Source organism: Lycorma delicatula, chromosome 1, assembly GCF_047948215.1.
Source record: "Lycorma delicatula isolate Av1 chromosome 1, ASM4794821v1, whole genome shotgun sequence".
Lineage (NCBI taxonomy): Eukaryota > Metazoa > Arthropoda > Insecta > Hemiptera > Fulgoridae > Lycorma > Lycorma delicatula.
The window spans coordinates 163,335,101-163,361,641 of record NC_134455.1 but is presented as its reverse complement, the minus strand read 5'-3'; the positions used below and the strand labels follow the sequence as shown (position 1 = coordinate 163,361,641).

General features: G+C 32.2%; 1 protein-coding gene across 2 annotated transcripts in view; it reads left to right on the top strand.

Annotated features, from left to right (window-relative positions):
• Positions 1-21,538, top strand: part of LOC142325118 (chitinase-3-like protein 2) — a 70,005-nt gene extending 48,467 nt beyond the window's left edge. The window contains exons 7-8 of one of the 2 annotated variants that reach the window (XM_075366483.1): positions 14,640-14,850; positions 20,560-21,538. In XM_075366483.1, coding sequence (XP_075222598.1) covers positions 14,640-14,850; positions 20,560-20,700 — 352 coding nt within the window. In that variant the 3' untranslated portion in view covers positions 20,701-21,538. The remainder of the gene's footprint in view (positions 1-14,639; positions 14,851-20,559) is intronic. The other variant, XM_075366475.1, reaches the window with a different exon arrangement.
• The last annotated feature ends 5,003 nt before the right edge of the window (positions 21,539-26,541 follow it).

Here is a 26,541-nt window from a genome sequence, read left to right as displayed (position 1 = left end):
TTGTTATTTAATTTTTTTATACTGTCATGAGTTTAGTTTATTGGTAATTCTGTGAAGTTTTTAACATACCTTAGCATTTTTTATCTCTGTTTTTAGTCTTATAAGAAATTGAACATTAGTTATGATTGAATGTTAATACCAGTGTTTTTTTGACAGTAATTCTTTTTAATCCACTAGTCTACAAAGTTTTAAATTATTGAAACAGAAGTTTTTGAAAAGCTCAGCCAATGAGCTTTGATTCTAAGCAGCCATGCCATTTGGAAAATTAGAGTATGCTAAGAGTATATGAATGTTGGCAGAAAAGTTAATTTTTACTTTTAATTAAAAAATAAATAACTATAGCTTATTTGTACTGAAGATGAGTAAAAATTAGTTTTCACTGCATCATAAACTTTTAAGAAACTTTATCCATATCAATCAAATTTAACATTTTCTTTTTGGAGCAAATAATAATTTAATAATCCATTCACTAGAGTAAATGATAGATTCTCATGTATGTTTAATTCCAGAAATTTACAGTTTTGCAATGTACAGGTACATATAATTTATTAGATTTGGTCATCTCGACGGCTCTGGCTTCAAATTCCAGTAAGGCTTGACATTTTCTCCAAGAGACAAGTTTTTTTTTTTCAGGAAATAAGGAAAATTGATAAATTCTATTTTACTGTTAATTAGCTTAAGTATCTGTTCTATAACTGAATGGATAATTAGTGAATGTTTTAAGGTTTTTCTTTTATATTTGCTCTTTCAAGTTGATAAAAAACAAACATTCTATTGTATAAATCAGTATTCAAGTCAATCTGAAATTTTACCTATGAAAAAAATATGAATGGTTATCTGATGCTAAATGTTTTGTCCTTCAGATAGCTTTTGAAATGAAAATTGAAAATACAAAACCATTTATTTATTTTGTTAAATCTTCTATATATATATATATATATATATATTGTTATATAGTGTATATATATATATATATATATATATATTGTTGCCGAATGGCTTTGACAGCACATGGCATTTTATAACCTTGTAGTAGCCCTGAGAAGGGTTGTTGTCGTTGATTGGCTTTGACGGCTGATTGTAATTTATAACCTTGTGATAACCCTGAAAAAAGCCGTGCAAGAGCTGTTGGGGTCCGGAAGCTGGTCTCCAGTGAAGTCGACTTGGCTGTAGTCATGGAGTTGCGGCTTGTCCATTGAAATCAGACCAGCCTTCCCTAAACAGCAGTTGGGTCCCCACTACAGCATGGCAGTGGTGTCCCCTAGAGCCTGGCAGTGTCAGGTCGGCATTGGTGATCTTTTGCTAGTGCCGAGCAATCCCATACTAGGCTGGCTCCTGCTGTTGCAACTGCCAGCCAGGGCGAAGCCTGGCAAGCAGGAGCGGGAAGGTAGTGTCTGTATCCAGCAGCTCCCCCGGCGGGCTGGCCAGGATTGCTGCTTCAATGGGGATGTTGGCATTCGCCAGGAGGTCCCACATTGAGGTGGCCAGGGAACTTCTTCTGTCTTCTTTTTGATCTCTTCCAGGTGGTGGTTAGATGAGAATGGTGGGGCCGCAACTCTGTTATGGTGGGAGTGACACTTGTACCAGTGCATACATGTACTGTGTTCCCACTGACATCTGAGCTGCTACGCCAATATTAGGCATATATGTGCCTGGCGGGCGCATATGGATCCACATCTTATGGATCTTCCTGTAGTTGAGTTATCGGGGCATGATGTGCAGGTTTCAGCCTGGAGATATGTACCTTTAGCCAAGTGCCTTTCCGATCGATTTCATAAACATGCCCTGTTTGTTGAAGGACATTGTATGAGCCCTTCCCATGGAGCCTCAGATCTTGCATATGAACCATTGTGACCAGGGCCGGCATGCTAAATGACAAATACTTGGTAATCCACCTCGAATGTTGGTTGTGTAAAAAGCTCTGTTGTGTAAAAGCTTCTTTTGACAGTAGACCTCCTGGTGTGCTCCTTCCTTCTCTCTTTTTCCTCAGAGGGTTGAAGCAGTTCCTGTGCTGTAGGATACTGCCATACTTGAGAGAGTTAACTCCTTCTTTGATCTACAGGTCAACTGTAGGACTTGCAGAGACTGGGTAATTGTTGCTGGCTTCCTCGCCCTGCGCAGGACGGCTGAAGGGATCTAGTAGGTAGTAGTGTAGGAACCTAAGTGGCTAGGGTCCACCTGGACAGTTGATTGGCCGAAGGTAAGTTCTTTGGCAATTAGCCACGGTTAGTAAGAGGTGTCAATTGTTAAGCTGTCAGCGGAATGGTGACTGCACTGCTGATGGGCATGGGATGCCATGCAGCCTTGAGGTGTAGGGCGTTTTGACAAGGGCATTTTAGAACGAGCAAATGACACTATCGGCTGGCTGCAGCTGCATTGCCAAAGGGCTTGGGACACTATGCAGCTGTGAGGTTTAGCGGCATCTCGACGACAGTTTATTGTAGTGAATGTCACTCGGGACTCTGCGATGGAGCTGAATGGGAGTAGGCGATCAATCCGCCTCTCCCTGGTAGACCAGACTTTTATTTAAAGTGTATGCAGAGTTCACTGAGGGAACTAGGACTAAATTTTGTTGTTGCAATCAACATGTTTGGTGGTATGTTGTGTTATTTTTGCTTCAAATTATGAGACATTCACAAAATTGGCCCGTAACAAGTAGAACTAGGTGCCGGGTTTGCACTTCCGCGAGCTCGGTTAGCTAGTTCAGAGGGAGACAATGTAGGACATTCAAGATGTCCGGATGTGGCCTACAGTGAAGGCAATAAGCTGAGTTATTAATTTATCGATACAAATGTCTACCGTGGCATCCCAACAAGTCCAGGCTTATTATTATGAGATGTAAAAAGTCAGAGGGCGATAGATGACTCCTGTTAAGGCCCAACAGGGCAAGGAATGGGAGGGGGTGTGGCGACCAGAACATCACTAGGCAGGTGTCTTCTCTACAGGGTTGTAATGTAGTTATCTGCTGCAAAAGAGACATCTGTTTTTACCAGGTTGCAGGAGATTAGCGTCTTTTTATAATCTTTTCATGTGGCCAGGAAATAATAGCGTCTGCTCGATAATTTTCAAAATTGCCTTCTCCTCGTTAAAAGTTGGGCAACCTCATGAGCAAGCTAAATGTGATCCCCCACAGTTAACATATTTTTCTTTCTCCTGGCATTTAGTCATTGTAGCCTTCTTTTGCGCTTCAATCACATACTGCAGTGTTCGAGCAAGTAGTAGTGTGGCCATATCTTTGACAATGGAAACATCATCTAGGGTAGGAAATGAATATTGGGAATTTTCTCCGGTGTAATATAAGAAAGGTTTCCTCATTCCGCTCTGATGTCTCATAATTCGTCTCTCAGCAACACCTTGGGGGACAAAATTCATCGGCAATCTCACTAACATTTACCTCCAAAAGGTCCCGACGAAAGGTTACTTCTTGGCTGGTATTCATGGATTTGTGGCATACTGCTTTTATGTTAATTACCAACCAAGTTGGTAAGGTGCACGAGTGATCGAATCTACTAGTCACTAAATGTTTCAACCAGTATCAGTATGGCACGAGCCATCCCTCAATTTCCTGACTTATTTATAGAGCCACTTGAGCCTGGACGATAAGACCTTCCTGATTATATTTAGAACAAGGAATCTTACGTTCTTATACCGTGAACAGGATACATCACCAATTCTAATCAACTGTTCTCAACAGAACTTTCATCCTTATCTGATAACGCTGAGCGAGGTCTTTTCAAATGACTTCGGGTGGTGTTTTTTGTCCAAGTTTCATTTCCATATAAAGCAACGCTCCAAACATATACTTTCAAAAGTCTTTTCCTGACATTTAAATTAATTTTTGATGTAAACAAATTATATTTCTGACTGAAAGCTCGTTTCATCTGTGCTATTCGGCATTTTGTATTACTCTTGCTTCATCCATCTTTAGTAATTCTACTTCCCAAATAACAAAATTCTTCTGCCTCTATAATCTTTTTTCTTCCTATTTTTACATTCAATGGCCCATCTTCATTATTTCTACTACATTTCATTACTTTGTTTTGTTCTTGTTTATTTTCATGTGGTAGTTCTTGCATAGGACTTCATCCATGCCATTCATTGTTTCTTGTAAATCATTTTTAATCTAAACGATTAAAAAGTAACAGGGATAGGGAATATCCTTCTCGGACTCCCAAGATTAAAAAGTAACGGGGATAGGGAACATCCTTCTCAGACTCCTTTTTTTGTTACGGCTTCTTTCTTTAATTATTACTGTTGCTGTTTGGTTCCTGTAAATGTTAGCAATTGTTCTTCTATCTCTTCTCTTTGAGAAGTGGAAGATCCTCTATAATATTTTCTAATTCATTTCCTCCATATAACTCTTCAATATATTCCACCCACCTATCGACTTTGCCTTTCGTATTATAAATGGGTGTACCATCTTTGTTTAACACATTATTAGATTTTAATTTTACCCTAAAATTTTCCTTAACTTTCCTGTATGCTTCGTCTATTTTACCAATGTTCATTTCTCTTTTCACTTTTTGAACACTTTTCTTTAATCCACCTTCTTTCGCTAGTTTGCACTTCCTGTTTATAATATTTCTTAATTGTCTATAGTTCCTTTTATTTTCTTCATCACTAGTATTCTTATCTTTTTTACTCAGACCTCTTGCGATGTCCTCTTCAAAAATTCTTCTTTACCTCCTCTTCATCAAGCTTCTCTAAATTTACCGATTCATCCGACACCTTTTCTTCAGGTTTTTAAACCCCAATCTACATTTCATTATCACTAAATTATGATCGCTATCACTATCTGCTCCAGGGTAAGTTTTGCAGTCAATGAGTTGATTTCTAAATCTTTACTTAACCATGATATAATCTATCTGATACCTTGCAGTATCGCCCAGCTTTTTCCATGTGCATATTCTTTTATTATGATTTTTAAACTGGGTGTTGGCAATTACTAAATTATACTTTGTGCAAAACTCTATAAGTCGGTTCCCTCTTTCATTGCTTTTGCCCAGCCCATATTCACCCACTATATTTCCTTCCTTGCCTTTTCTAATGCTTGCATTCCAATCTCCAACTATTATTAAATTTTCATCTGCTTTTATGTGTTTAATTGCTTCGTCAATTTCTTCGTCTACACACTACCTCATCATCATTTTGGATGCTTGTAGGCATATAGATGTTAATCATTGTCGATTTAGGTTTCGATTTTATCCTAATTACAATGATTCTATCACTATGCATTTTAAAATACTTTACTCTCTTCCCTATTTTCTTGTTCATTATGAAACCTACTCCTGCTTGCCCATTATTTGAAGCTGAGTTAATTATTCTAAAATCACCTGACCAAAAGTCATTATCCTCTTCCCACCGAACCTCGCTAATTCCTACTACTTCTAAATTTATCCTATCCATTTCCCTCTTTAAATTTTCTCACGTACCAACCTTTTTTAGACTTCTAACATTCCACGCCGTGACTCGTAGAATGTTATTTTTTAATTTTCTGGAGACCCCTTCCTTAGTAGTCCCCACCCGGAGATCTGATCAGGGTACTAGTTTACCTCCAGAATATTTTACCAAGGAAGACACCTCCATCATTGCTATATGAAAATGCAGAGCTACATTTTCTTGGAAAAAAAGAAGCTGTAGTTTTCCAGTGCTTTCAGCTGCGAAGTACTCAGAGGACTGAGTGATGTTTATATGGCCGTTTAAGTCTTCCTGACCTACGCCCTTAACAACTACTGAAAGAGCTGCTGCTCTCTTTCAGGAATCATTCCTTAGTCTGGCTCTCAACAGATACTTCCCCGATATGGTTGCACCTTCGGTCCAGCTACTCTGTATCACTGAGCACTTGAGCTCCCTCACCAACAGCAAGGTCTCATGATTCATAGAGGGAGTTTGGAATCTTAACAATATAGAAAATAAATCTTGTTGGACAACAGGTCTGATTAGTAGGGTATCGTTAAGAGATAAACAGTTACTAGTTTTAGATGAACTGTCGAAGACCACATGAAGTTTGGTTGTTAGACTAGTAGATTTAAATACTGGATGATGGGTTAAATAACATACATTTGATTTGTCTATTAACAAATCATTGAAGTTCAAGTAATGATATTTGACCAAAGTCATAATATTCTTGTATGAAAGTGGAATAGTCACATTTAAGATTGAGATCATTGTATAGCCTTCTTTCCAATGATAAAAATCATTTCTTTGCATTTATGAAAGAATCGCATAGCCTTGTATTGTCGGGTTGTGGTTACCACTACAAATCTTCCTTGACTGTTTCGAGTAGAATTGAGTTAAAAATGCTTTTCACAAGTAGAACTTTGATTAAATGGAATATCAGTATTAATTTCCTCAGTTTTCCAGAAGTTTCAAGTGCAGTTGAAAGATTTGTAGAATCCTTTTGAGAAATAAAAGATGTAATGGAATTATTGTTTTTAGAGTTAATAGGAAAACAGTCATTGAGAATATATCCTAATTTGGATATTTAAAGTCTCAAATAAATTTTATAGGGAAAATAAAATTCAAGCAAAATTGTGCTTCAATAAGGATGTTAATTTTATTTGTTATATTAAATTCAGAATCTGCAAAAAACAGATTATGAGAAAATAAAATGCGAAATATCAAAGGTACTTGTCATTAGGCTATCTGTAATGAAAAATTCATATATAAAGAATGCAGTGTCAATTCAACACTATATTCAGAATGAGAAAGTGTTTATTCCTAAGATAGGAATATCATTTTTCATAAATGGAGGTTCTCATCTGGTCCCAATTCATAAGTACAAAAATTCGCTTGACTGCCACAGTCTAGTAAAACTGGACATGTTTGAGTATTACCATGTACATCGTTGGTAATATATAATGCAGTACATATGGTTATTATTTTCAGACTATCGTCTTTTAATTTAGAATTATTTTTATGAATAAGAGTTATGTTTTTCAGAACAAATCTCACATACACGTTTAGAATAACATTCGTCAATTGAATGACCTTTAACTAAACAATTGAAATTACAGTTGTGTTCCAGAAATTCCTTCTGTTCATCAACAGAAGAACTTAAAAATTTCTTACGACAATGTAAATAATGATTAGAATTACAAATTAGACATTGCTTATAATTAAATTTTGAATAGCAACTAAAATTATTTGTCTTACACTGCTTATTAGCATTTATAAAATGTTTAGTATAGGATTTAGTTCCATTGTTATGTCATTGTCCCTTGGAAATAAGTCTTGAGATGTCTTGCTTGTTTGACTTATTTGCATTAGTATTATCAAGCATCTGTCTCCTGAATTCAAGGAATTCTATGAAATCTTTGAAAGTGGGATATCTTTGAATGAAAATTTCTCCTTCCATAATCTGGAAGTATTGTAGTAATCTAACTTTGATGTTAACAATTGAACAACAATAAATTCATATGTATTGATTGGATTATTCATTGCTTCAAGAGAATTGACCTATGAAGATACTTTATGATAAATTTGGATAAATTATCCACAGATTCTCCCTTAATGAAATTTAGTTTTAAAATACAATCTGTATTATGAAATGTAATTAAATATTTATTGTCAAAATGCCCTTTTAATAGATGTAGTGCAATTGTATAATTTTCATTCGTTGTTGGTAAATTTTTAATGATAGCTAATGCTTCATCCTTCATGGAGGTGTGTAAATAATGAATTTTTTGTAATTACTTTCATCATTTCATTTCATTTCTATTATGTACTAATCACTAAATAAATTATAATAATGTTGCCAGTCAAGAACATTACCTCTGAAAAATGGTAAATTAATCGGTTGTAGTTGTGTTTGCTTAGTTCCTGTAACTATATTAATTTCTTGATTAATGTTCGATTGCTTAAGATTACCTATTAAACTTTACAATTTACATTCAAAACTGTATAAATCATCTTCAACCTGTACACGATCTGCACAAATATCCTCATCATCTTCCTTTTCAAGTTGTGTTTGATTGGCATCATATTTGCCTTGCAACTCTTGAAGGTTTCTTAATTTAATTTGTAAAAGAAGAATGTCAATATCAAGTTGAGAAACGTTATATTTTTCTATAAAAGTACCGATTCTTGTTATAGAGAATTTAGTTGATACTCTCTAATTAATTGTTCTCTGTTCATTATAAATTAACAGTCGTAATTAACAATGATAATATAAATAAGTATTAAATAGAAATAATTAAATAAAATTACTTGTTGATAATAAAGAAATAAGTTGTAGGATGTATTTCATTGGATAATAGGAAACTGTAAAACTCCTTTATTGAGCCTTAAATTGATATGTTGAAAGATTTGTAAAACATAACCTGGTTGGTCTTTAACTGGAGAATGCCACAATAAATTAAGTCTTCCCATATCCAGCCTGGAGGACCAAAAAAAATGGTTTGAATGCCTTATTGCACTTTCCAGAATTAGAAGCATATGCCGCTGGTTCAATAATATTTTCAGTAAATAATTTGTTTCTTGTGATCAATTATATTTTTATTGTGTATAATTTATAATAGATTTAGATACTTTGTATTTGTTAAGATATTTATAGTATTAGTGACTTGTCATATTGATTAGGTTAATTATTATTATTATGTACATAGTGATATATTTAGATTCACAGTTTTAAGTTACATTTTATAACAGAATTGAAATCAGTTTAAATACATTTACTTTTAATGTCTTTTAAGAACTTATTAGTTTTACATCTTTAAACACAATGTAATTACTTAACAATAGCATTTATAAAGAAAAAATATATATTATAACAGCTGTTGAACTCAACTTAGATTAGCATATTTGTTTGGCTTACATAAGTAAGAAAAAAGAGTTACATAGTTTGTTTATCATAAATACGGAGAACATGAGATTGAACAATTCGTATATTAGTTGCAATTCACAGTATTAAATATTCACAGCGCAGTAGATTTATACAGAATCATTAATAGATTTTTAAATGGGTGTATAAATGAGTATTAGACAGTAGTGAAGCATCAGTAAGTGACCAGATGAATGTGGTCCGAAAATAAAATCAAAAAAATATTCTCAAGAATACTTAAATTTTGAGTTTACGAGTACTGAAGTAAATGAAGAAGAAAGGCCCATGTGTGTAATTTGCTCAAAACGTTTGGCAGCAAACAGCTGAAACGTAAAACTTTGAAGTGTTTCCAAACGACATTTGGAAACACTTCACAGTGAGTATGTTAACAAACACTAAGAATTCTTCAAATTAAAATTAAAGTTATAAGAAAAGCAAACATCATTTTTAAAAAAACTTTGTGAATGAAAAAGCTTTACTTGTCTCTTAGAAAATTTGATATAAAGTAGCCAGATGTAAAAAGCCTCACACCATTGGTGAAAAGCTTAGTTTTCCAACTGGAATTGAGTTTGTAGAAACTGTGTTTAGAGATAATTTTGCCTAACAGTTGCAGATCATACCTCTAACAAATGATATTGTTACCCGTTGAATTGGTGGTATAGCTGAAGATGTACAACATCAGCTTTTTGAGAAGATGAGTGACAAATTGTTTTCAATTCAGTTTGATGAGGCAGAAGATAGCAATAAAGATGCTCATTTCATTATCTATGTTTGATTTTGTGATGGTATATCAGCAGTTGAAGAACTACTTTTCGGCAAACCAATAGAACTCAAAGCAACAGCATTTACATTATTTGCTATCTTAAATGATTTTATAAACGAGGCAAACATAGAGTGAAAAAATTACATTGGAATATGCATCGATGTGCTCATTCAATGTCTGGACAATTCCAGTATACAAGCACTTGTGAAACAAAAATCTCCACAGTGTGTCTGGACACATTGCATGATCCACAGAGAAGCTCTGGCCTCCAAAGAAATGAGTACTGGTCTGAATATTGTGCTAACAACAGTTGTAACCATAGTAAATTATATAAAAATGAGACCCCTAAAATCAAGAATTTTTTCTGCACTTTTTAAAGACATGGGTGCAGTACATTCAGCATTCCTGTTTTATTGCGAGGCAAAATGGTTATCATGTGGAAAATTTTTGCAGTGTGTTTATGAATTAAGGATGAAATTGCAATTTTTCTAGAAGAGGCAAACCAACCGAGAGCCAAGAAGTTTTGAGATGGTTTATTTTTTATGGAATTGAGCTGCTTGGTCGACATATTCGAGAAATTAAATACCTTGAATCTTCAACTCCAAGCAAATATAGATATGTTGGATACAAGTGATAAAGTTAATGCTTTTTGTAGAAAATTAGAATTGTGGAGCAGAGATTTAAAATAAAAAACCTAGAAATGATTGCAAATGTGGGTGAATGTGTTGAATCTTACAAGGCTGAAGAACAGCACGTGAAAGTTTGTTTTTGTTTGATTGAAAATCATTTAGCCATGCTGACAAAGAGTTATATAAAATATTTTCTTGCTGACGATAACTTGGTAGCAAATTACGAGTGGGTTAGGGATTCATTTCAAAATACTCCTGAAGGACTCTCAACTGCTGAAGAAGAAATCTTCATAGACTTCACGACAAGTGACGAAATCAAAAGAAAATTTAGTAATAAATCAGGCTTTGAATTCTAGGCAGGGGTGGATGATGAGTTTTCTACACAAAAAACAAGAGCATTTCGTATACTATTACCATTTTCATCACCCTACCTTTGTGAAACCAGATTTTCTGTAGTGGCTGCTTTGAAGACAAAATATAGATCTCAGCTAAATATAGAAAAAGAACATAGAGTGTTTATTTCTAATATTAAACCGAATCGAAAAACTTTGTTCTGCTAGCCAAAAGTCCTGCAAAACTTGACTGTTGGTATTAATTTTTTTTAGGTTTTTCTGTTACTGTGTTTTGGTGGTTAAGTTGCTTTTATTGAATTTAATTAGCACAGTGGTGAGTATGTTGATGAATTATTTGAATTTTCAATTTATTTAAAGTAAAGTTTTTATAAGTGGAATTTAAACTACCAAAACAGTATATAGATGAGTTAAACTTTCCATATTAATTCCAAGAATTAATTTTTATGGGATCCTGCACCTTCATTAGTATTTAATTCTATAATTAATTACATTAAAATATATTGTTTTTATAATTCGTAAATTTCAAATTTGTTGAAAATTTTACTGTTTTATAAATTTTGAAGTTATTATGGACAAATATAAAAATTCTGTTAAGTAGTTTATTCTGCTACAGATAGATGAGAACTCTTACCTTTTATTTGAACTGTATCTGGTGGATTTAAATGTATGTTTTTAAAATTATAGATATAATTATACTAATATAATGATCCATTATCTTACCATGATAAAATATTATGGTTTGATATAAAAATTTTTAACTATGACACTAGTATATACATATTAATGATTTTTTTAATTTTAACGATATTTTTACTATATATTTTAGTTTATAATTATGCGTAATTTATAAAATTTGTGTGATGATGACGATGGAATAAAGTTCTGAAAGCGCTACAGATAGTTCAGTGTTTTTTCCTTTTATTTGGATTTAAATGTATGTTTTTAAAATAATTTATTTGATGTGGTATACAGTGTTTGAAAAAATAAAAATATATATATATATGTATATGTTTTTTATAAATTTGGTGATCTTTTAACTCTCTTGGAACCCATCTTGCACTTGTTTTAAGGTAAGCTGGTTAGTAATAATGTTATGAATTGTACAAAACTATAATTTTTCATCTGTAGGGTGATTCAAAGAAACGGTAAATTTTGAAAGTTGTGTTGGTAGCCGTGGGCGATTGGTACCACTTGATAAGTGGTGCCAGCCTCTCTAACCTAACCTGCCATTTAGTTGTCATGGATCCTTGGAGGGAGCGCGTAGAGAATTTTGCCGTCATTTTAATCTGGGCGGCATGACCGTGTTCCATCAGCACATGCAATTAAAACATGGATATCTAATTTTTGAGGAAACTGGTTCGGCAATGAAAAAGAAACCTCCAGGCCGTGAGCGAACCGTCCGTATACCACAGAATGTTCAAGCTTTACAAGATGCTGTCACACGAAGTCCACATCGGTCAATCCGTCATCTGTCATCTCTCAGCATCTTTACAATTGCATAGTTCAAGTGTTCGAAGAATGTTAGTGAAAGACTTGCAATACCATCCATACAAGTTGCAGATCGTCCAGGAACTGAAACTGAATGATGCAGTTGTGCTAGCACAATTCTGTAATGTAATGCTTCAGAAGATAAATGATAACAAAGAGTTTGTTCACGAACAATGGGGATGTGAGACGAAGCGCATTTCCACCTCAGTGGATTTGTTAACAAGCAAAATTTTAGATACTGGGCACAAGAAAATACTACGCAGCTACACCAGCATCCGTTGCACAGCCAGAAAGTGACCGTGTGGTGTGCTATGTCATCTTACGGTCTTATAGGCCCTTATTTTTTTGAGGATGACAATGGTCTTGCGATTACAGTGACGTCGGCTCGTTATGCAGCCATGCTTGAAACCTTTGTTTTGGAACAACAAAAGAGATTTCCACCAATCCTTAACACAGTCTGGTTTCAACAAGATGGAGCAATGTCACATACTGCACAAATATCGATGGCACAAATATCGATGGCAGCTGTACGCCGATTGTTTGGACAACGTGTCATTTCACGAAATGGTGACATTAGATGGCCTCTCAGATCGCCTGATCTCTCAGCTTGCGATTGCTTTTTGTTGGGTCACCTTAAAAGCAAAGTGTTCCACAGTAGACCTGCTACAACGGAAGAACTGAAGGCAAAGATCCAAGAAGCAATTGCGGAAATTCCAGTTGAGATGTTACGTCAGACCATGAACAATTTAACAAAGAGACTTCGTGAGTGTTTACGTAGAAGAGGTCACCTGGAAGATGTCATCTTTAAAAAATAAACTAAAATGTATGTATCCTAAAATGGCAACATTTGTAGAATTACATGAAATAAAATTCATTTTCTAAAAAAATTTTTCATTAACGTTATTTAATTTTTTTAATTTCCCGTTTCTTTGAATCACCCTGTATAATCTCATCTGCAATTCATCGGTCTTCTTGGATGATATAATGCGAGTTTCAAGCATTGGAGTTGAAACTTCAGTAGGATGTCCAGGACAGTCACTGAGGTTTTACTGTCTTTAAATGTTCTACCTAGTTTTAAAAATATCTGCAGTTCATACAACTTTTTTCATATTGTTTGATTATACAAGAGTAAATGTCAACCATTTTTCACCTTTGGAAAGCAAAAAATGGATCACCGCATGGTGTTCAACTAATTAAAAAACTTTGAGGACTCACCTGTATAAAATAAAATCTAAACAAAACAATTTTAATCAAACAGCTGACCAAAGGTAATCACAGGGTTATCTACGTTCTGAAAGTATCATAATCCTCTTACCAACTGTTTTAAGCTTCCACAGCTATTTGTGTTATTGAATGATCCTCATGTGTGTAAAAAAATAAGTCTCGCTATTCTTTTGAAAGTCCTGCAGTTTTACTAGCTTGGATTTTGGATTTATATTATACCTAATGTCATTTTTTAAAAGAAACATTAGTACAACTAAGAAAAATAAACATAGAAACATAAACATTAGTTAATTATATATAGAACAAATGTATAATCTAATTTTTCAAAAATGTAATAAAATTCAATCTATATTAAATTCTTGTTAAAATTCTACTATAATTTAAAATAATCACCGTAACTATCACTAAAAGTTGATATTTTAGAAGGCACTTTGGCAAATTGGTGTAAGTTGTAGTTCAACAAAGATACAATATTTCATATCAAATTTCAACAATGAAATTATGGTAAAAGTGGACCCAAATTGCCTCTTAAAATACAATCATTATTCATTACAAATTGTTGAAATTTAGAATTCATAAAAAGTTTGGTCCGCCACCCTAAATTGAATTTTTTAAAAATTGTGAAACGTGTATTTGCTTTTAAAGAAGGATGTAAGTACCAATTCTCATAACTGTAATGCCTTCATTTCCTGATATATAGAATTTTCATTAGAAAATTTGCCTCCCTTTTCACCCTTTTATAGGTTGAATTTATCAAAATCCTACATCTAAGGATTTTTCAAAATCTAGTGGGTTCTTACATTTTAAAAACAATGAACCCTCCAAAATTCATTTATTTATTTTAAGCAGCCTTAGCTATATATTAATGAGTCATTAAGTCAGTCAGTATATATATATATATATATATCAGCAAGTATATATATCAGTCGGTAAGTATATATATCAATCCGATATATATATATATATATATATATATATATCAGCAATTTATGTTGGTGGAGGAAATAGTGAGTGTTTCAGTACATTATTAAAGGTAATTTATCTTATAATTAATTTCTACTAACTTAAAATCCTGCATATTTGATTTTGAAAGGTTTTTTGTAGATTAGTTTATTTATCTATATTACAGCCATGTTTAGTTTCATTTATATATTAATTTCATGATTTTCACTTAAAAGGTGTATTTGTGAAATTAATTGTCACAACACACTATTCTAATTGCTAAAAATTAAAAAACCAGATAGAAATTAAACCTGTTTTAAATAAAATAATTTTTAATATAATTTTTATATTTTATTTAATGGAAGTGGCAATTTTTTAATATTTATTTACTAACATTAGAATATTTCCTTCTTTGTTAGATTATTAAATGAAGAAAACACAGGATGGGATGCACCAGCCACTGGCTTGGGTCAAATGGGTGAAGATGGATTTGTACAATTTCCAGACATTTGTCAGTTCCTGAAACGTGAGGGAACTAAAGTGGTGTTTGATGATGAGCATAAAGTACCATATACTTATAACGGAAAGGAGTGGATTTCATATGATGATGAGCAAAGTCTTGGTATTAAGGTAATTTTAATAGATGTTATATATTATATTGAACTGTTAAAAAATCTGCAGCTAACTTATTTCATGAAATAATACTAAGTGTTTCATACTGCGTTTGTATTATTGTGTTTACTGATAATGTAGGAAAATATTAGTATTTCTTTTGTGATTTTTATTAAATTATTTTTATCAGTAAAGATAACTGGTGATTTTCTTTTATTATTTTTTTAAGACAAGAGTGAAAAATTTTTAATCACTAAATTCTGCTTGTATCAAAATATTTTCAAATTTGTAATCTGTGACCATTGTTGTCACACTATAGTTTCCAAATGAAGTTTTTTGTACAAAGTTTTTCTTATTTAGAATTTGCATATTTACATACTGAGAATGTGGTAAAAAACACATTAAATTTAAACCATGATTGTGTGGTACATCATTTGCGTAGCATATATTCTTATGTGCTTTTGTGGATTTTTAAGTTTCATGATTTTCAAGTAGTTGGAGGGCTGACTATCATCTGCATTCAATGGACTTCACATGTTGGTTTGTAATTAACCTAGTCAAAAAGGTAACAGGAAACCATTTCTCTCCTCAACTTCCTTAGTTAGCCCGCATGTAATCCTATTATTTGTAAAGATGACTGTGTCTTTTTAAGAGTGACTTGTGATTCATGGTTGGTCGCCTACAACCATCACAGTAATGGCACATATATATATATATATATTTTTTTTTTTGTCTTCAGTCATTTGACTGGTTTGATGCAGCTCTCCAAGATTTCCTATCTAGTGCTAGTCGTTTCATTTCAGTATACCCTCTACATCCTACATCCCCAACAATTTGTTTTACATACTCCAAACGTGGCCTGCCTACACAATTTTTCCCTTCTACCTGTCCTTCCAATATTAAAGCGACTATTCCAGGATGCCTTAGTATGTGGCCTATAAGTCTGTCTCTTCTTTTAACTATATTCTTCCAAATGCTTCTTTCTTCATCTATTTGCCGCAATACCTCTTCATTTGTCACTTTATCCACCCATCTGATTTTTAACATTCTCCTATAGCACCACATTTCAAAAGCTTCTAATCTTTTCTTCTCAGATACTCCGATTGTCCAAGTTTCACTTCCATATAAAGCGACACTCCAAACATACACTTTCAAAAATCTTTTCCTGACATTTAAATTCATTTTTGATGTAAACAAATTATATTTCTTACTGAAGGCTCGTTTAGCTTGTGCTATTCGGCATTTTATATCGCTCCTGCTTCGTCCATCTTTAGTAATTTTACTTCCCAAATAACAAAATTCTTCTACCTCCATAATCTTTTCTCCTCCTATTTTCACATTCAGGGGTCCATCTTTGTTATTTCTACTACATTTCATTACTTTTGTTTTGTTCTTGTTTATTTTCATGCGATAGTTCTTGCGTAGGACTTCATCTATGCCATTCATTGTTTCTTCTAAATCCTTTTTACTCTCGGCTAGAATTACTATATCATCAGCAAATCGTAGCATCTTTATCTTTTCACCTTGTACTGTTACTCCGAATCTAAATTGTTCTTTAATATCATTAACTGCTAGTTCCATGTAAAGATTAAAAAGTAACGGAGATAGGGAACATCCTTGTCGGACTCCCTTTCTTATTAGGGCTTCTTTCTTATGTTCTTCAATTGTTATTGTTGCTGTTTGGTTCCTGTACATGTTAGCAATTGTTCTTCTATCTCTGTATTTGAACCCTAATTTTTTTTAAATGCTGAACATTTTATTCCAATCTACGTTATCGAAAGCCTTTTCTAGGTCTATAAACGCCAAGTATGTTGGTTTGTTTTTCTTTAATCTTCCTTCTACTATTAATCTGAGGCCTAAAATTGCTTCCCTTGTCCCTATACTTTTCCTGAAACCAAATTGGTCTTCTCCTAACACTTCTTCCACTCTCCTCTCAATTCTTCTGTATAAAATTCTAGTTAAGATTTTTGATGCATGACTAGTTAAACTAATTGTTCTGTATTCTTCACATTTATCTGCCCCTGCTTTCTTTGGTATCATAACTATAACACTTTTTTTGAAGTCTGACGGAAATTCCCCTTTTTCATAAATATTACACACCAGTTTGTATAATCTATCAATCGCTTCCTCACCTGCACTGCGCAGTAATTCTACAGGTATTCCGTCTATTCCAGGAGCCTTTCTGCCATTTAAATCTTTTAATGCTCTCTTAAATTCAGATCTCAGTATTGTTTCTCCCATTTCATCCTCCTCAACTTCCTCTTCTTCCTCTATAACACCATTTTCTAATTCATTTCCTCCGTATAACTCTTCAATATATTCCACCCATCTATCGACTTTACCTTTCGTATTATATATTGGTGTACCATCTTTGTTTAACACATTATTAGATTTTAATTTATGTACCCCAAAATTTTCCTTAACTTTCCTGTATGCTCCGTCAATTTTACCAATGTTCATTTCTCTTTCCACTTCTGAACACTTTTCTTTAATCCACTCTTCTTTCGCCAGTTTGCATTTCCTATAGCATTTCTTAATTGCCGATAGTTCCTTTTACTTTCTTCATCATTAGCATTCTTATATTTTCTACGTTCATCCATCAGCTGCAATATATCGTCTGAAACCCAAGGTTTTCTACCAGTTCTCTTTATTCCGCCTAAGTTTGCTTCAGCTGATTTAAGAATTTCCTTTTTAACATTCTCCCATTCTTCTTCTACATTTTCTACCATATCTTTTTTACTCAGACCTCTTGCGATGTCCTCCTCAAAAATCTTCTTTACCTCCTCTTCCTCAAGCTTCTCTAAATTCCACCGATTCATCTGACAACTTTTCTTCAGGTTTTTAAACCCCAATCTACATTTCATTATCACCAAATTATGGTCGCTATCAATGTCTGCTCCAGGGTAAGTTTTGCAGTCAACGAGTTGATTTCTAAATCTTTGCTTAACCATGATATAATCTATCTGATACCTTCCAGTATCGCCTGGCTTTTTCCAAGTGTATATTCTTCTATTATGATTTTTAAATTGGGTGTTGGCAATTACTAAATTATACTTCGTGCAAAATTCTATAAGTCGGTCCCCTCTTTCATTCCTTTTGCCCAGCCCATATTCACCCACTATATTTCCTTCCTTGCCTTTTCCAATGCTTGCATTCCAATCTCCAACTATTATTAAATTTTCATCTCCCTTTACGTGTTTAATTGCTTCATCAATCTCTTCGTATACACACTCTACCTCATCATCATCATGGGCGCTTGTAGGCATATAAACGTTAACAATCGTTGTCGGTTTAGGTTTTGCTTTTATCCTTATTACAATGATTCTATCGCTATGCGTTTTGAAATACTCCACTCTCCTCCCTATCTTCTTGTTCATCACGAAACCTACTCCTGCCTGCCCATTATTTGACGCTGAGTTAATTACTCTAAAATCACCTGACCAAAAGTCGCCTTCCTCTTCCCACCGAACCTCACTAATTCCTACTATATCCACATTCACCCTATCCATTTCCCTTTTTAAATTTTCTAGCCTACCAACCTTTTTTAAGCTTCTAACATTCCATGCTCCGACTCGTAGAATGTTATTTTTTAATTTTCTGGTGACCCCTTCCTTAGTAGTCCCCACCCGGAGATCCGAACGGGGGACTATTTTACCTCCGGAATATTTTACCAAGGAAGGCGCCTCCATTGTTGCTATGTGAAAATGCAGAGAGCCACATTTTCTTGGAAAAAAAGCAGCTGTAGTTTTCCATTGCTTTCAGCTGCGCAGTACTCAGAGGACTGAGTGATGTTGATACGGCCGTTTAAGTCATTGTGACTCACGCCCCTAACAACTACTGAAAGAGCTGCTGCCCTCTTTCAGGAATCATTCCTTAGTCTGGCTCTCAACAGATACCTCTCCGATATGGTTGCACCTTCGGTCCAGCTACTCTGTATCCCTGAGCACTCAAGCCCCCTCACCAACGGCAAGGTCTCATGATTCATAGAGGAGGTATATATATATATATATATGTTTAAATATGTTTAATGTACATTTATATACAGGTTCATCGAAAAAGTTGGCAGCAATAAAAAAAATCTTATCTCCCTATGTAATGGAGATAAAGTATTATTAATTGGAACTGAAAAATGATCAGGATATCAAATTTTTTTTAGATGTTACCAGCTGTGACCTTGAGCCAATGTTCACAACATCTCTGCACTAGCATTAGTGCAATGGTGCCAGTTCAGCAGAAAGCACAGTGCACTTTGTGGTTAGCGAAGTATAAATCAGTTATAACTGATCAATGGACTTTCTGGCATGTTTATAGCAATGATCCCTCTTCATGCAAATAGCATTAGATGGTACTACAAGCAGTTTAAGGAATCTGGCAGCGTGGAAGTGAAAATCCAATGGATGGCCCAAAATGTATTACAAAACAGTTGAACATATTTTCCGAAGTTGTTTAAGAACCCCTAAAAAATTTGAGTAAGACATCGCTGTAATGTTTCAACAAGATAGTGCGCCCCACACTTTCATAGGCGTTGGATGCATTCTCAATGAAAGATTTCCTAATCTTTGGATTGGTATGGCCATTCTTGTGCTTTGGCCCATAAGAACCCCAGATTTGACACCCCTAGACTTTTTTCTATGGGGATACGTTAAAAACATTGTATACAGTGAAAAAAACCAGGGATATGCCAATTTAAGACAATTGATCACCACTGCTGTTGCCACAGTTATGCCTGCAATGATCTAGTGGATCTGGGCAGAAGATGATTAATGGCTGGATGTTTGCAGAATCACCAATAGAGGTCATATTGAAACATTATAAGGAGTTACTGATTTGTAAAAAAAAAAATACTTGTTTGATTATCTCTAGTGGTTTCTGAGATACAATTTTTTTTTAAATCGCTGCAACCTTTTTTGATGACTATTTTTGACTATTACTTTTTTGATGTACATTTTCCATAATTTATATATTAAGATATGATTTTTGTTCTGTATTTTGTACAGTTTTTGTTGCTGTAATATTATTGTATTTGCTACCTGTTTTTATAAAATTATTTACAGTTTCAAAATTTTGATGTTATACAGGGTTTTATTTTTTCTATTGTATCTTTGAAGCTCTGTTTGTTTGATCAGAATGAAGCTTTGTGAAGCTGATAAATTTTCCTACTTCTGTATTGTATTTCTTGTGGTCTATATGTTATGGGGTTTTAAAGTAGTGTTGACTTTATGGACATAAGTCACTAATAAATTTCCAGTCACTGGTGAAACTGCATTTTTTTTTAACTGGGATTAACTTTGGTTCTAAGGGGATTGATGTATAAACTTAAACTATTGGCATTAATCTTACATCACAAACTACAGTTTCCATGGTGCTACTCTCCCTCAGTAAGTTTTAATAAAACTCTATTCACAATAAATTAAAAACTCATCTGAAACAATACATGCTGCAGTAAAATGAGGTTGTAAGGAGAGGAAATGTACAATCTTGTTTTGTTTTCTTTATCAAAATACTATTTTAATTTTAATTAAATAAATATAAATCATCAAACAACAAAGTTGTGACTACACAATAAGAAAAGTTTTCCAGTTTGTTCATTAAAGATTAGTTCACTAAAAAGTACTAACTATTTTGCATGAAGTTTTCTTCTTAGTTAAGTCTGTTTTATAATTAATCTTTAAAATAACATTAAATTTTATAGTAAGTATATATTTAATGACTATTGTCTTTTTTTAGGCACAGTTTGTAAAAACAAAAGGATATGGAGGTGTAATGGTCTACGCTCTTAATGATGATGATTTTAAAGCATCATGTGCCAGCACATATTTTCCTCTCATTCGAAATGTCAGATACATACTGGATGATGACCAATTGTGACTCGTTGAGCAGGGTTTGTCTCAAGCCCTGCAGCTCCTCAGGCCATAGAATTTTCATGTGGCAGTAAATGTATATCCGTCTTTCTCTTCATTCCACTACCATCTGTATGACCATTCATAAAATATTTATTCTAATAAGAGATTTGGAAACAGATTGAATTTGTTATGTGCCCTTCTTATTTATCTATTTGTTTTTAAGGTTTGTCTTTTTTTGACAAAACAAAACAGGAAAATCAAACTTATTTAATGCCTCCCTTAATTTGATTACTTAATTATTATTATTACAATATGTGTATCTTTTTGTTTTGTTTAATTTGTCGCCAAATATTTGAATTGTATGAAAATCTTTTTAACAAATTTTAACAGTTAAGATATCTGTTCTCACTGGAAGGTACAAAAAGCACCATGTAAAACACCTTTTTTTGCTTTAAATATTTGGGGTACTTTGTCACTAGTTAAACTTTTGTTCTTTTTTTTTTCATTACAAATAGTAGATGTATTTGGTACCAATAAAGGAAAGTTTAAAATTTGTTTTTACAGTCGATACTTTTTTTTTAAAAAAATAATAATTTGTAAACAGGGTATGTGTGTATGATACATTCATTGTAAACAAACTGTAACTACATAAATTAAACCATAAAATAAAAATGTAAGGTTATTCAAAAAAATAATATCAAATAATAAAATTAGTGTTAAATAAATCACTATAATGGATTTTAAAAAAGCTTGTAACACTTATAAAGTAGCATTACTTTGATTACTGTAAAGTAATAATATGAACTGTAAATAACACTGTATGTACTATAAATAAATAAATAAATTAACATTGTCAGTATATCAATAGAAACCTTTGCCTATTAGATTTAATGCCCTAATGCAACTTCATACAGTATTAACACAAAATTCAATGCTAAAAATTAAAGATATTTTAGTAAATTAAGGAAAAATCACCAGTAAATTTAAAACTGTATAAGTTTAAAATAAGCATTTATCTTCATAATCATCCAGATAATTTTAATGGATATTTTTATGTTTTAAGTTTTTTTTGTTACATATATAACATTCTACTGACAAAAAGGTAGTCATAACATTATGTAATTAAATTTATTTCTTGAAATAGGTAGCAGATAGTTTCTGCTTCTGTCTTATTTTTTAAATAGATGATAATTTAATATTCTTTATTGTTACTTATCTTTTAAGATTGTTTACTTTAAAGTAAAATGCCTTGAAGTACAATATACCAATAATTTCCCAACTAACTTGGAAATGAACACTTTTTGAAAAGAAATTGGTTCTGATTCATGTCAACATTTCTCTATAAAAGAGGTGCTTGTGTATTATAATAATATTTTCAAGTATTCAAAATCCTAAAGTTTCATGTTGTATATGTTTTATCTACCTAAAATACTGGCAGGCAAATTTCTGCCATCCCAGGGAGTTAAAAATAGTCAAGGAATTATATATATATATATATATATATATGTGTGTGTGTGTGTGTGTGTGTGTGTTCCAAGATGTATTTGCCAAACTTCAAGTACTGATTCAGGACACCAAAATGAGCAAAAAATTTATATCAGCATAACTCCTATTTTGCTTTTTTTTCCTTCTAGACGCCATTTTGTGAATTTCAACAAAAATATTATTTCTCATGAATGGGTAAACTTACTTTAATTAAATTTGGCAAATCTAAGCTTGTTCTACAAAATAAAAAATTTTGAAAATGTCACCTTCAAACATTTTTAAATGGCAACAATCTCAATTTTTTAATTTTCAATATCTTTGTGATTATTTGTTTGATAAAATTTTTACTTTTATAAAATTTATTAACCATTTTATTTTGAACAAAATGATACCTCATTTGTAAAAATCCATTGACAAACAATCAAGTTATTGCAGACAATTAACCCGGCAGTAGGTTTGCGCACCATAATGCAAGGTAATATTTATTAATTTGCTATTATTATTTATTATTGCTAATAATTTTTATTACATTTAGTGGAGGAAATAAAATCAGGCAAAGAATTATCAGCTTGCATTATGGTATCCAAGCATACTGCCGAGTTAATTGTTTGTCAACAGATTTTTACATATGAGGTGTTATTTTGTTCAAAATAAAATGCTTAATACATTTTGGAAAAGTAAAAATTTGATCAAACAGATAATTACAAAGACATTTATGATTAAAAAATTAAGATGGCCACTATTTTGAAACTTTTGAAGGTGACATTTTCAAAATTTTTTATTTTGTTGAACAAGACTTAGATTTAAAAAAAAATTAATTAAAGTAGGTTTACCCATTCCTGAGAAATAATCTTTTTGTTGAAAATCACAAAATGGCATCCAGAAGGAAAAGAAAGCAAAGTAGGACTTATATCGATATGAACTTTTTTGCCCATTTTGGTATCCTGAATCAGTTCCTGAAGTTCCACGAATATATCCCAGAACACTCTGTTTATATTTTTTTTTTTTGAAAATTCAAATAATTTAACATATTGACTACTGTGCTAATTAAAGCACAGTGATATATAATGTAGTTTTAGTGATATTTTATGTTTTTCTAAATAATAAGTTTTTTTAATAATTGATTGATGTAATTATAGAATTGTATACAAAGTGATGATGCGAGATCCCATGAAAGTCAATTATAGGTGTTAGTTTTTTAAGTTCAGTTATCAGTTAGTGTGTCTTGGTGGTTAATTTTTCAGTTAATATGTATGTCTGTATGTATACATACACTCATATATTAGACAGAGAGGATGTGAAGGAAATTGGCCTTACATCATACAACACCACAGATAAGATAAAATTAAACAAGAAAATCAAGAACAAAAACACTCACTTCACAGTCGCAAGAAAAAACTCACAACATGAACATTTTTCAACACTAAAAATGGCGTAAAGATTGGAACATATGAAAAAGTACTGGGAATTTGCAAGGTTCTATTGAAGAGACTTGGGTAGTGGACTGACTAAAGTGATCTTACACAGTCATAAAAGATAATAATAATAATATATTAGACAGGTTTAATAAAGAGCCTGGATGTCTGCTTCAGATTCTTTATAGTTTTATTCATGCAATAATTTTTTATACTCTGAACAATACAGTTCTTGATTTTTTTTTGTTATGTCAGAAGGACTTTCAAAACAATAAAGTTTGATTGGAATTAAAATTTGCAACAGTGAGGAACTCTGTTATTTTCTAATCTCAATAATATTCTAAAAATGTAGAATCTTAGCTTCGTGTTCTTCAGACAGCCATTATACAATACATGTTTTTTCTTCTTAAAACATTTGACGCAAGTGATTGCATTGAAGAAGTAACTATTAAATTAGATATGAAGTGATAACTATTTTTAAATTCAGTTGGCCTTAAAATTATAACTATGTATGTTTTTTTTTTAGCTGTTTTAATTTTATTAAGACTTAATGGAAATTCCATATCCCAACTTTTATAAAATAAAATAAATCTTTATCAACTTTTTCATATTTCAGTCTAGATCCTTTTTATGCTCTCCTGTTAGTATGTGTTATTAAAAGATCTCTAATCCCATTCTATGTGCTATTAAAAGATTTCTGATCCCATTTTGTATGTATACCTACATACAAAATATCATACTCTCTTCCTACAAGTCTTGTTTCAGATTTCTTCTGCTGATTATTTTAGTTTTTAATATTAGTTATGAAAGAACTTAGACATAAACCTGTGTTCTCATATTGAACTTAACAAAACTGTTAATTAATGAATTATAAACCACTGTAAGATGAGTTAGTAGATAGGATATGTTGTAGAATGGATAACTGAACTTGGATGTTATTACAGAGAAAACCAGCCAGCAAGGATACAAAGAAATGTACAGGTGATCAATCTTGGGTTGTTTTATATATATAAAATCAAGTCAGCAGAAAATTCATAGGTGTGGGAATACATATGATGAATATTAGATGTTATACCAGTACTCTAGGATTTCAACACAATATTTAAAAAAATAAGTGCATCTGCATGGAAGTGAATATGGTGTTTTAATCATTTAGTTTCTAAAAGTCTGAATAAAAGTATTGATATGTTTTGACTAATTTTTTAGAGATAAATAAAATAATTTTTACAACACAATGTTGTAAAATGGAAAGTGTGATAAAAAAAATTGTGTTGTAAGAAAGTGAGACAGTACTTGCAAAATGTTTCCCACAGCTGTCGTAATTTTATCAAAATGACATAACACACTTTGCAATTCCTATATTCTTATTTTGGCAGTAATGCACAGTGTATTTTCTCTTACCTAAATGACTTAAAACACCCTACACTAATATAATTTCTGTGTGATAACTGGATATGATGTAATGCACATTACACTTCCATATACATATTTTATCAACGTAGCCCAAGATGCACACTGAAAATTTTAATAAAAAAGCAAATCTAATTTAACGTACTAAACACAAATTAGCCCTTTCTTTTAAAAACAATCTGCCCTAACAACTCAATTTCATAAGACTTGTATCTTACACTTTACACGCCCATCACAGATATAATGTTTTTTTTTTTATTATTGAGATCTTTGAGTAAAGAAATTTTTTTGTGCACCTAGTGAAACATTATAATTTGGATTTTATGTAACTTTCAATATTCTTTGTTGATTGTCTACATTTTAATAATTGATATTTCATACAACAGTGGAACCAGATTTTTAATTTATAAACATCAAAACATCAGCCAATATCATAAAAAAAAGTTTGTACCATATATCATTTTTTATGCATTTCTAAGCACTCTTCAGCATAATTTGTAAGACCATACAAATCTTTTACTGTGTTTTTGGAAAATATTTTCCATGATTTTGGACACTCTGTTCCACCATTAGAAATATGATTTTTTATAGTCATACAGTCTTATGTCGAAATAACATATGCTCCTAGTTTGCTCATTTGTCTCTAGTTCATTTGGTTCACTTCTAACTCACCATTGCTAATCTGTATTTAGTCATTTGGGTCTCTGTCAAAACCAGTGTGTAAATTTTGGACATTATTTTCGTCTAAATCAGGTAACACATTTGGATCATTAACATAATGGTCATTTTCATAATTTAACATTTCAGCATTTTTATTGTGTTTATCATCTTTACCGTTATCAAAAAATATGACTAAATATGAAAAAAATTAGGATTACAGACAAAAGTAAATAAAGAAAAATGCTTGGCTAGTCCATTTCAAAAAAAAAATATATTTTTAAACAATTTTTTTAATTTATTTTATATATATTACTCCCTCAGTATCTATGAATGGTTATTTAACAGTAGAAATGTTTTAGTTTCAGAATAGTTTTTGATTCAAACATTTTTTGTAAATTTTTTTTATGCACTTTCTTTTTCCAGTTATTTCAATGACTGTTTCATAGTTCTTTTGTTATTTCATTTGCAGTAGATAGATTAATTCAATAAAATCCAACATAATTCACAACTCATAGTAGATAAACAAGTTAGCTGATAGAACTATGTCCAGATGTTTACAAAACAATCCACACTTTGTGCATTTGAAGTTAGTTACACTACATGGGGATAATGCTATTGAAAAGAAAAATTTAATTTTAAAATTAAAATATGTTTTCTTTTAAGGATAAATGTAATGGTGATTTTTAAACTAGTTTGTTACTTTATCAGGCCCTTTTTTGCTTTAGGTTTGTAATATTTGTTTTAACAAAGAGATAGTTTTATATACTTCTACATAAGTACTATACTGCGTTCAACATAAGTGCTATCATAGCTATTGTCTGCAGTAGTGAGATTTTAATATAGTGTGTGCAATTGTGTTAGTGCAGTAATGTACCAACTGGCTTGGTTTGTTGGTC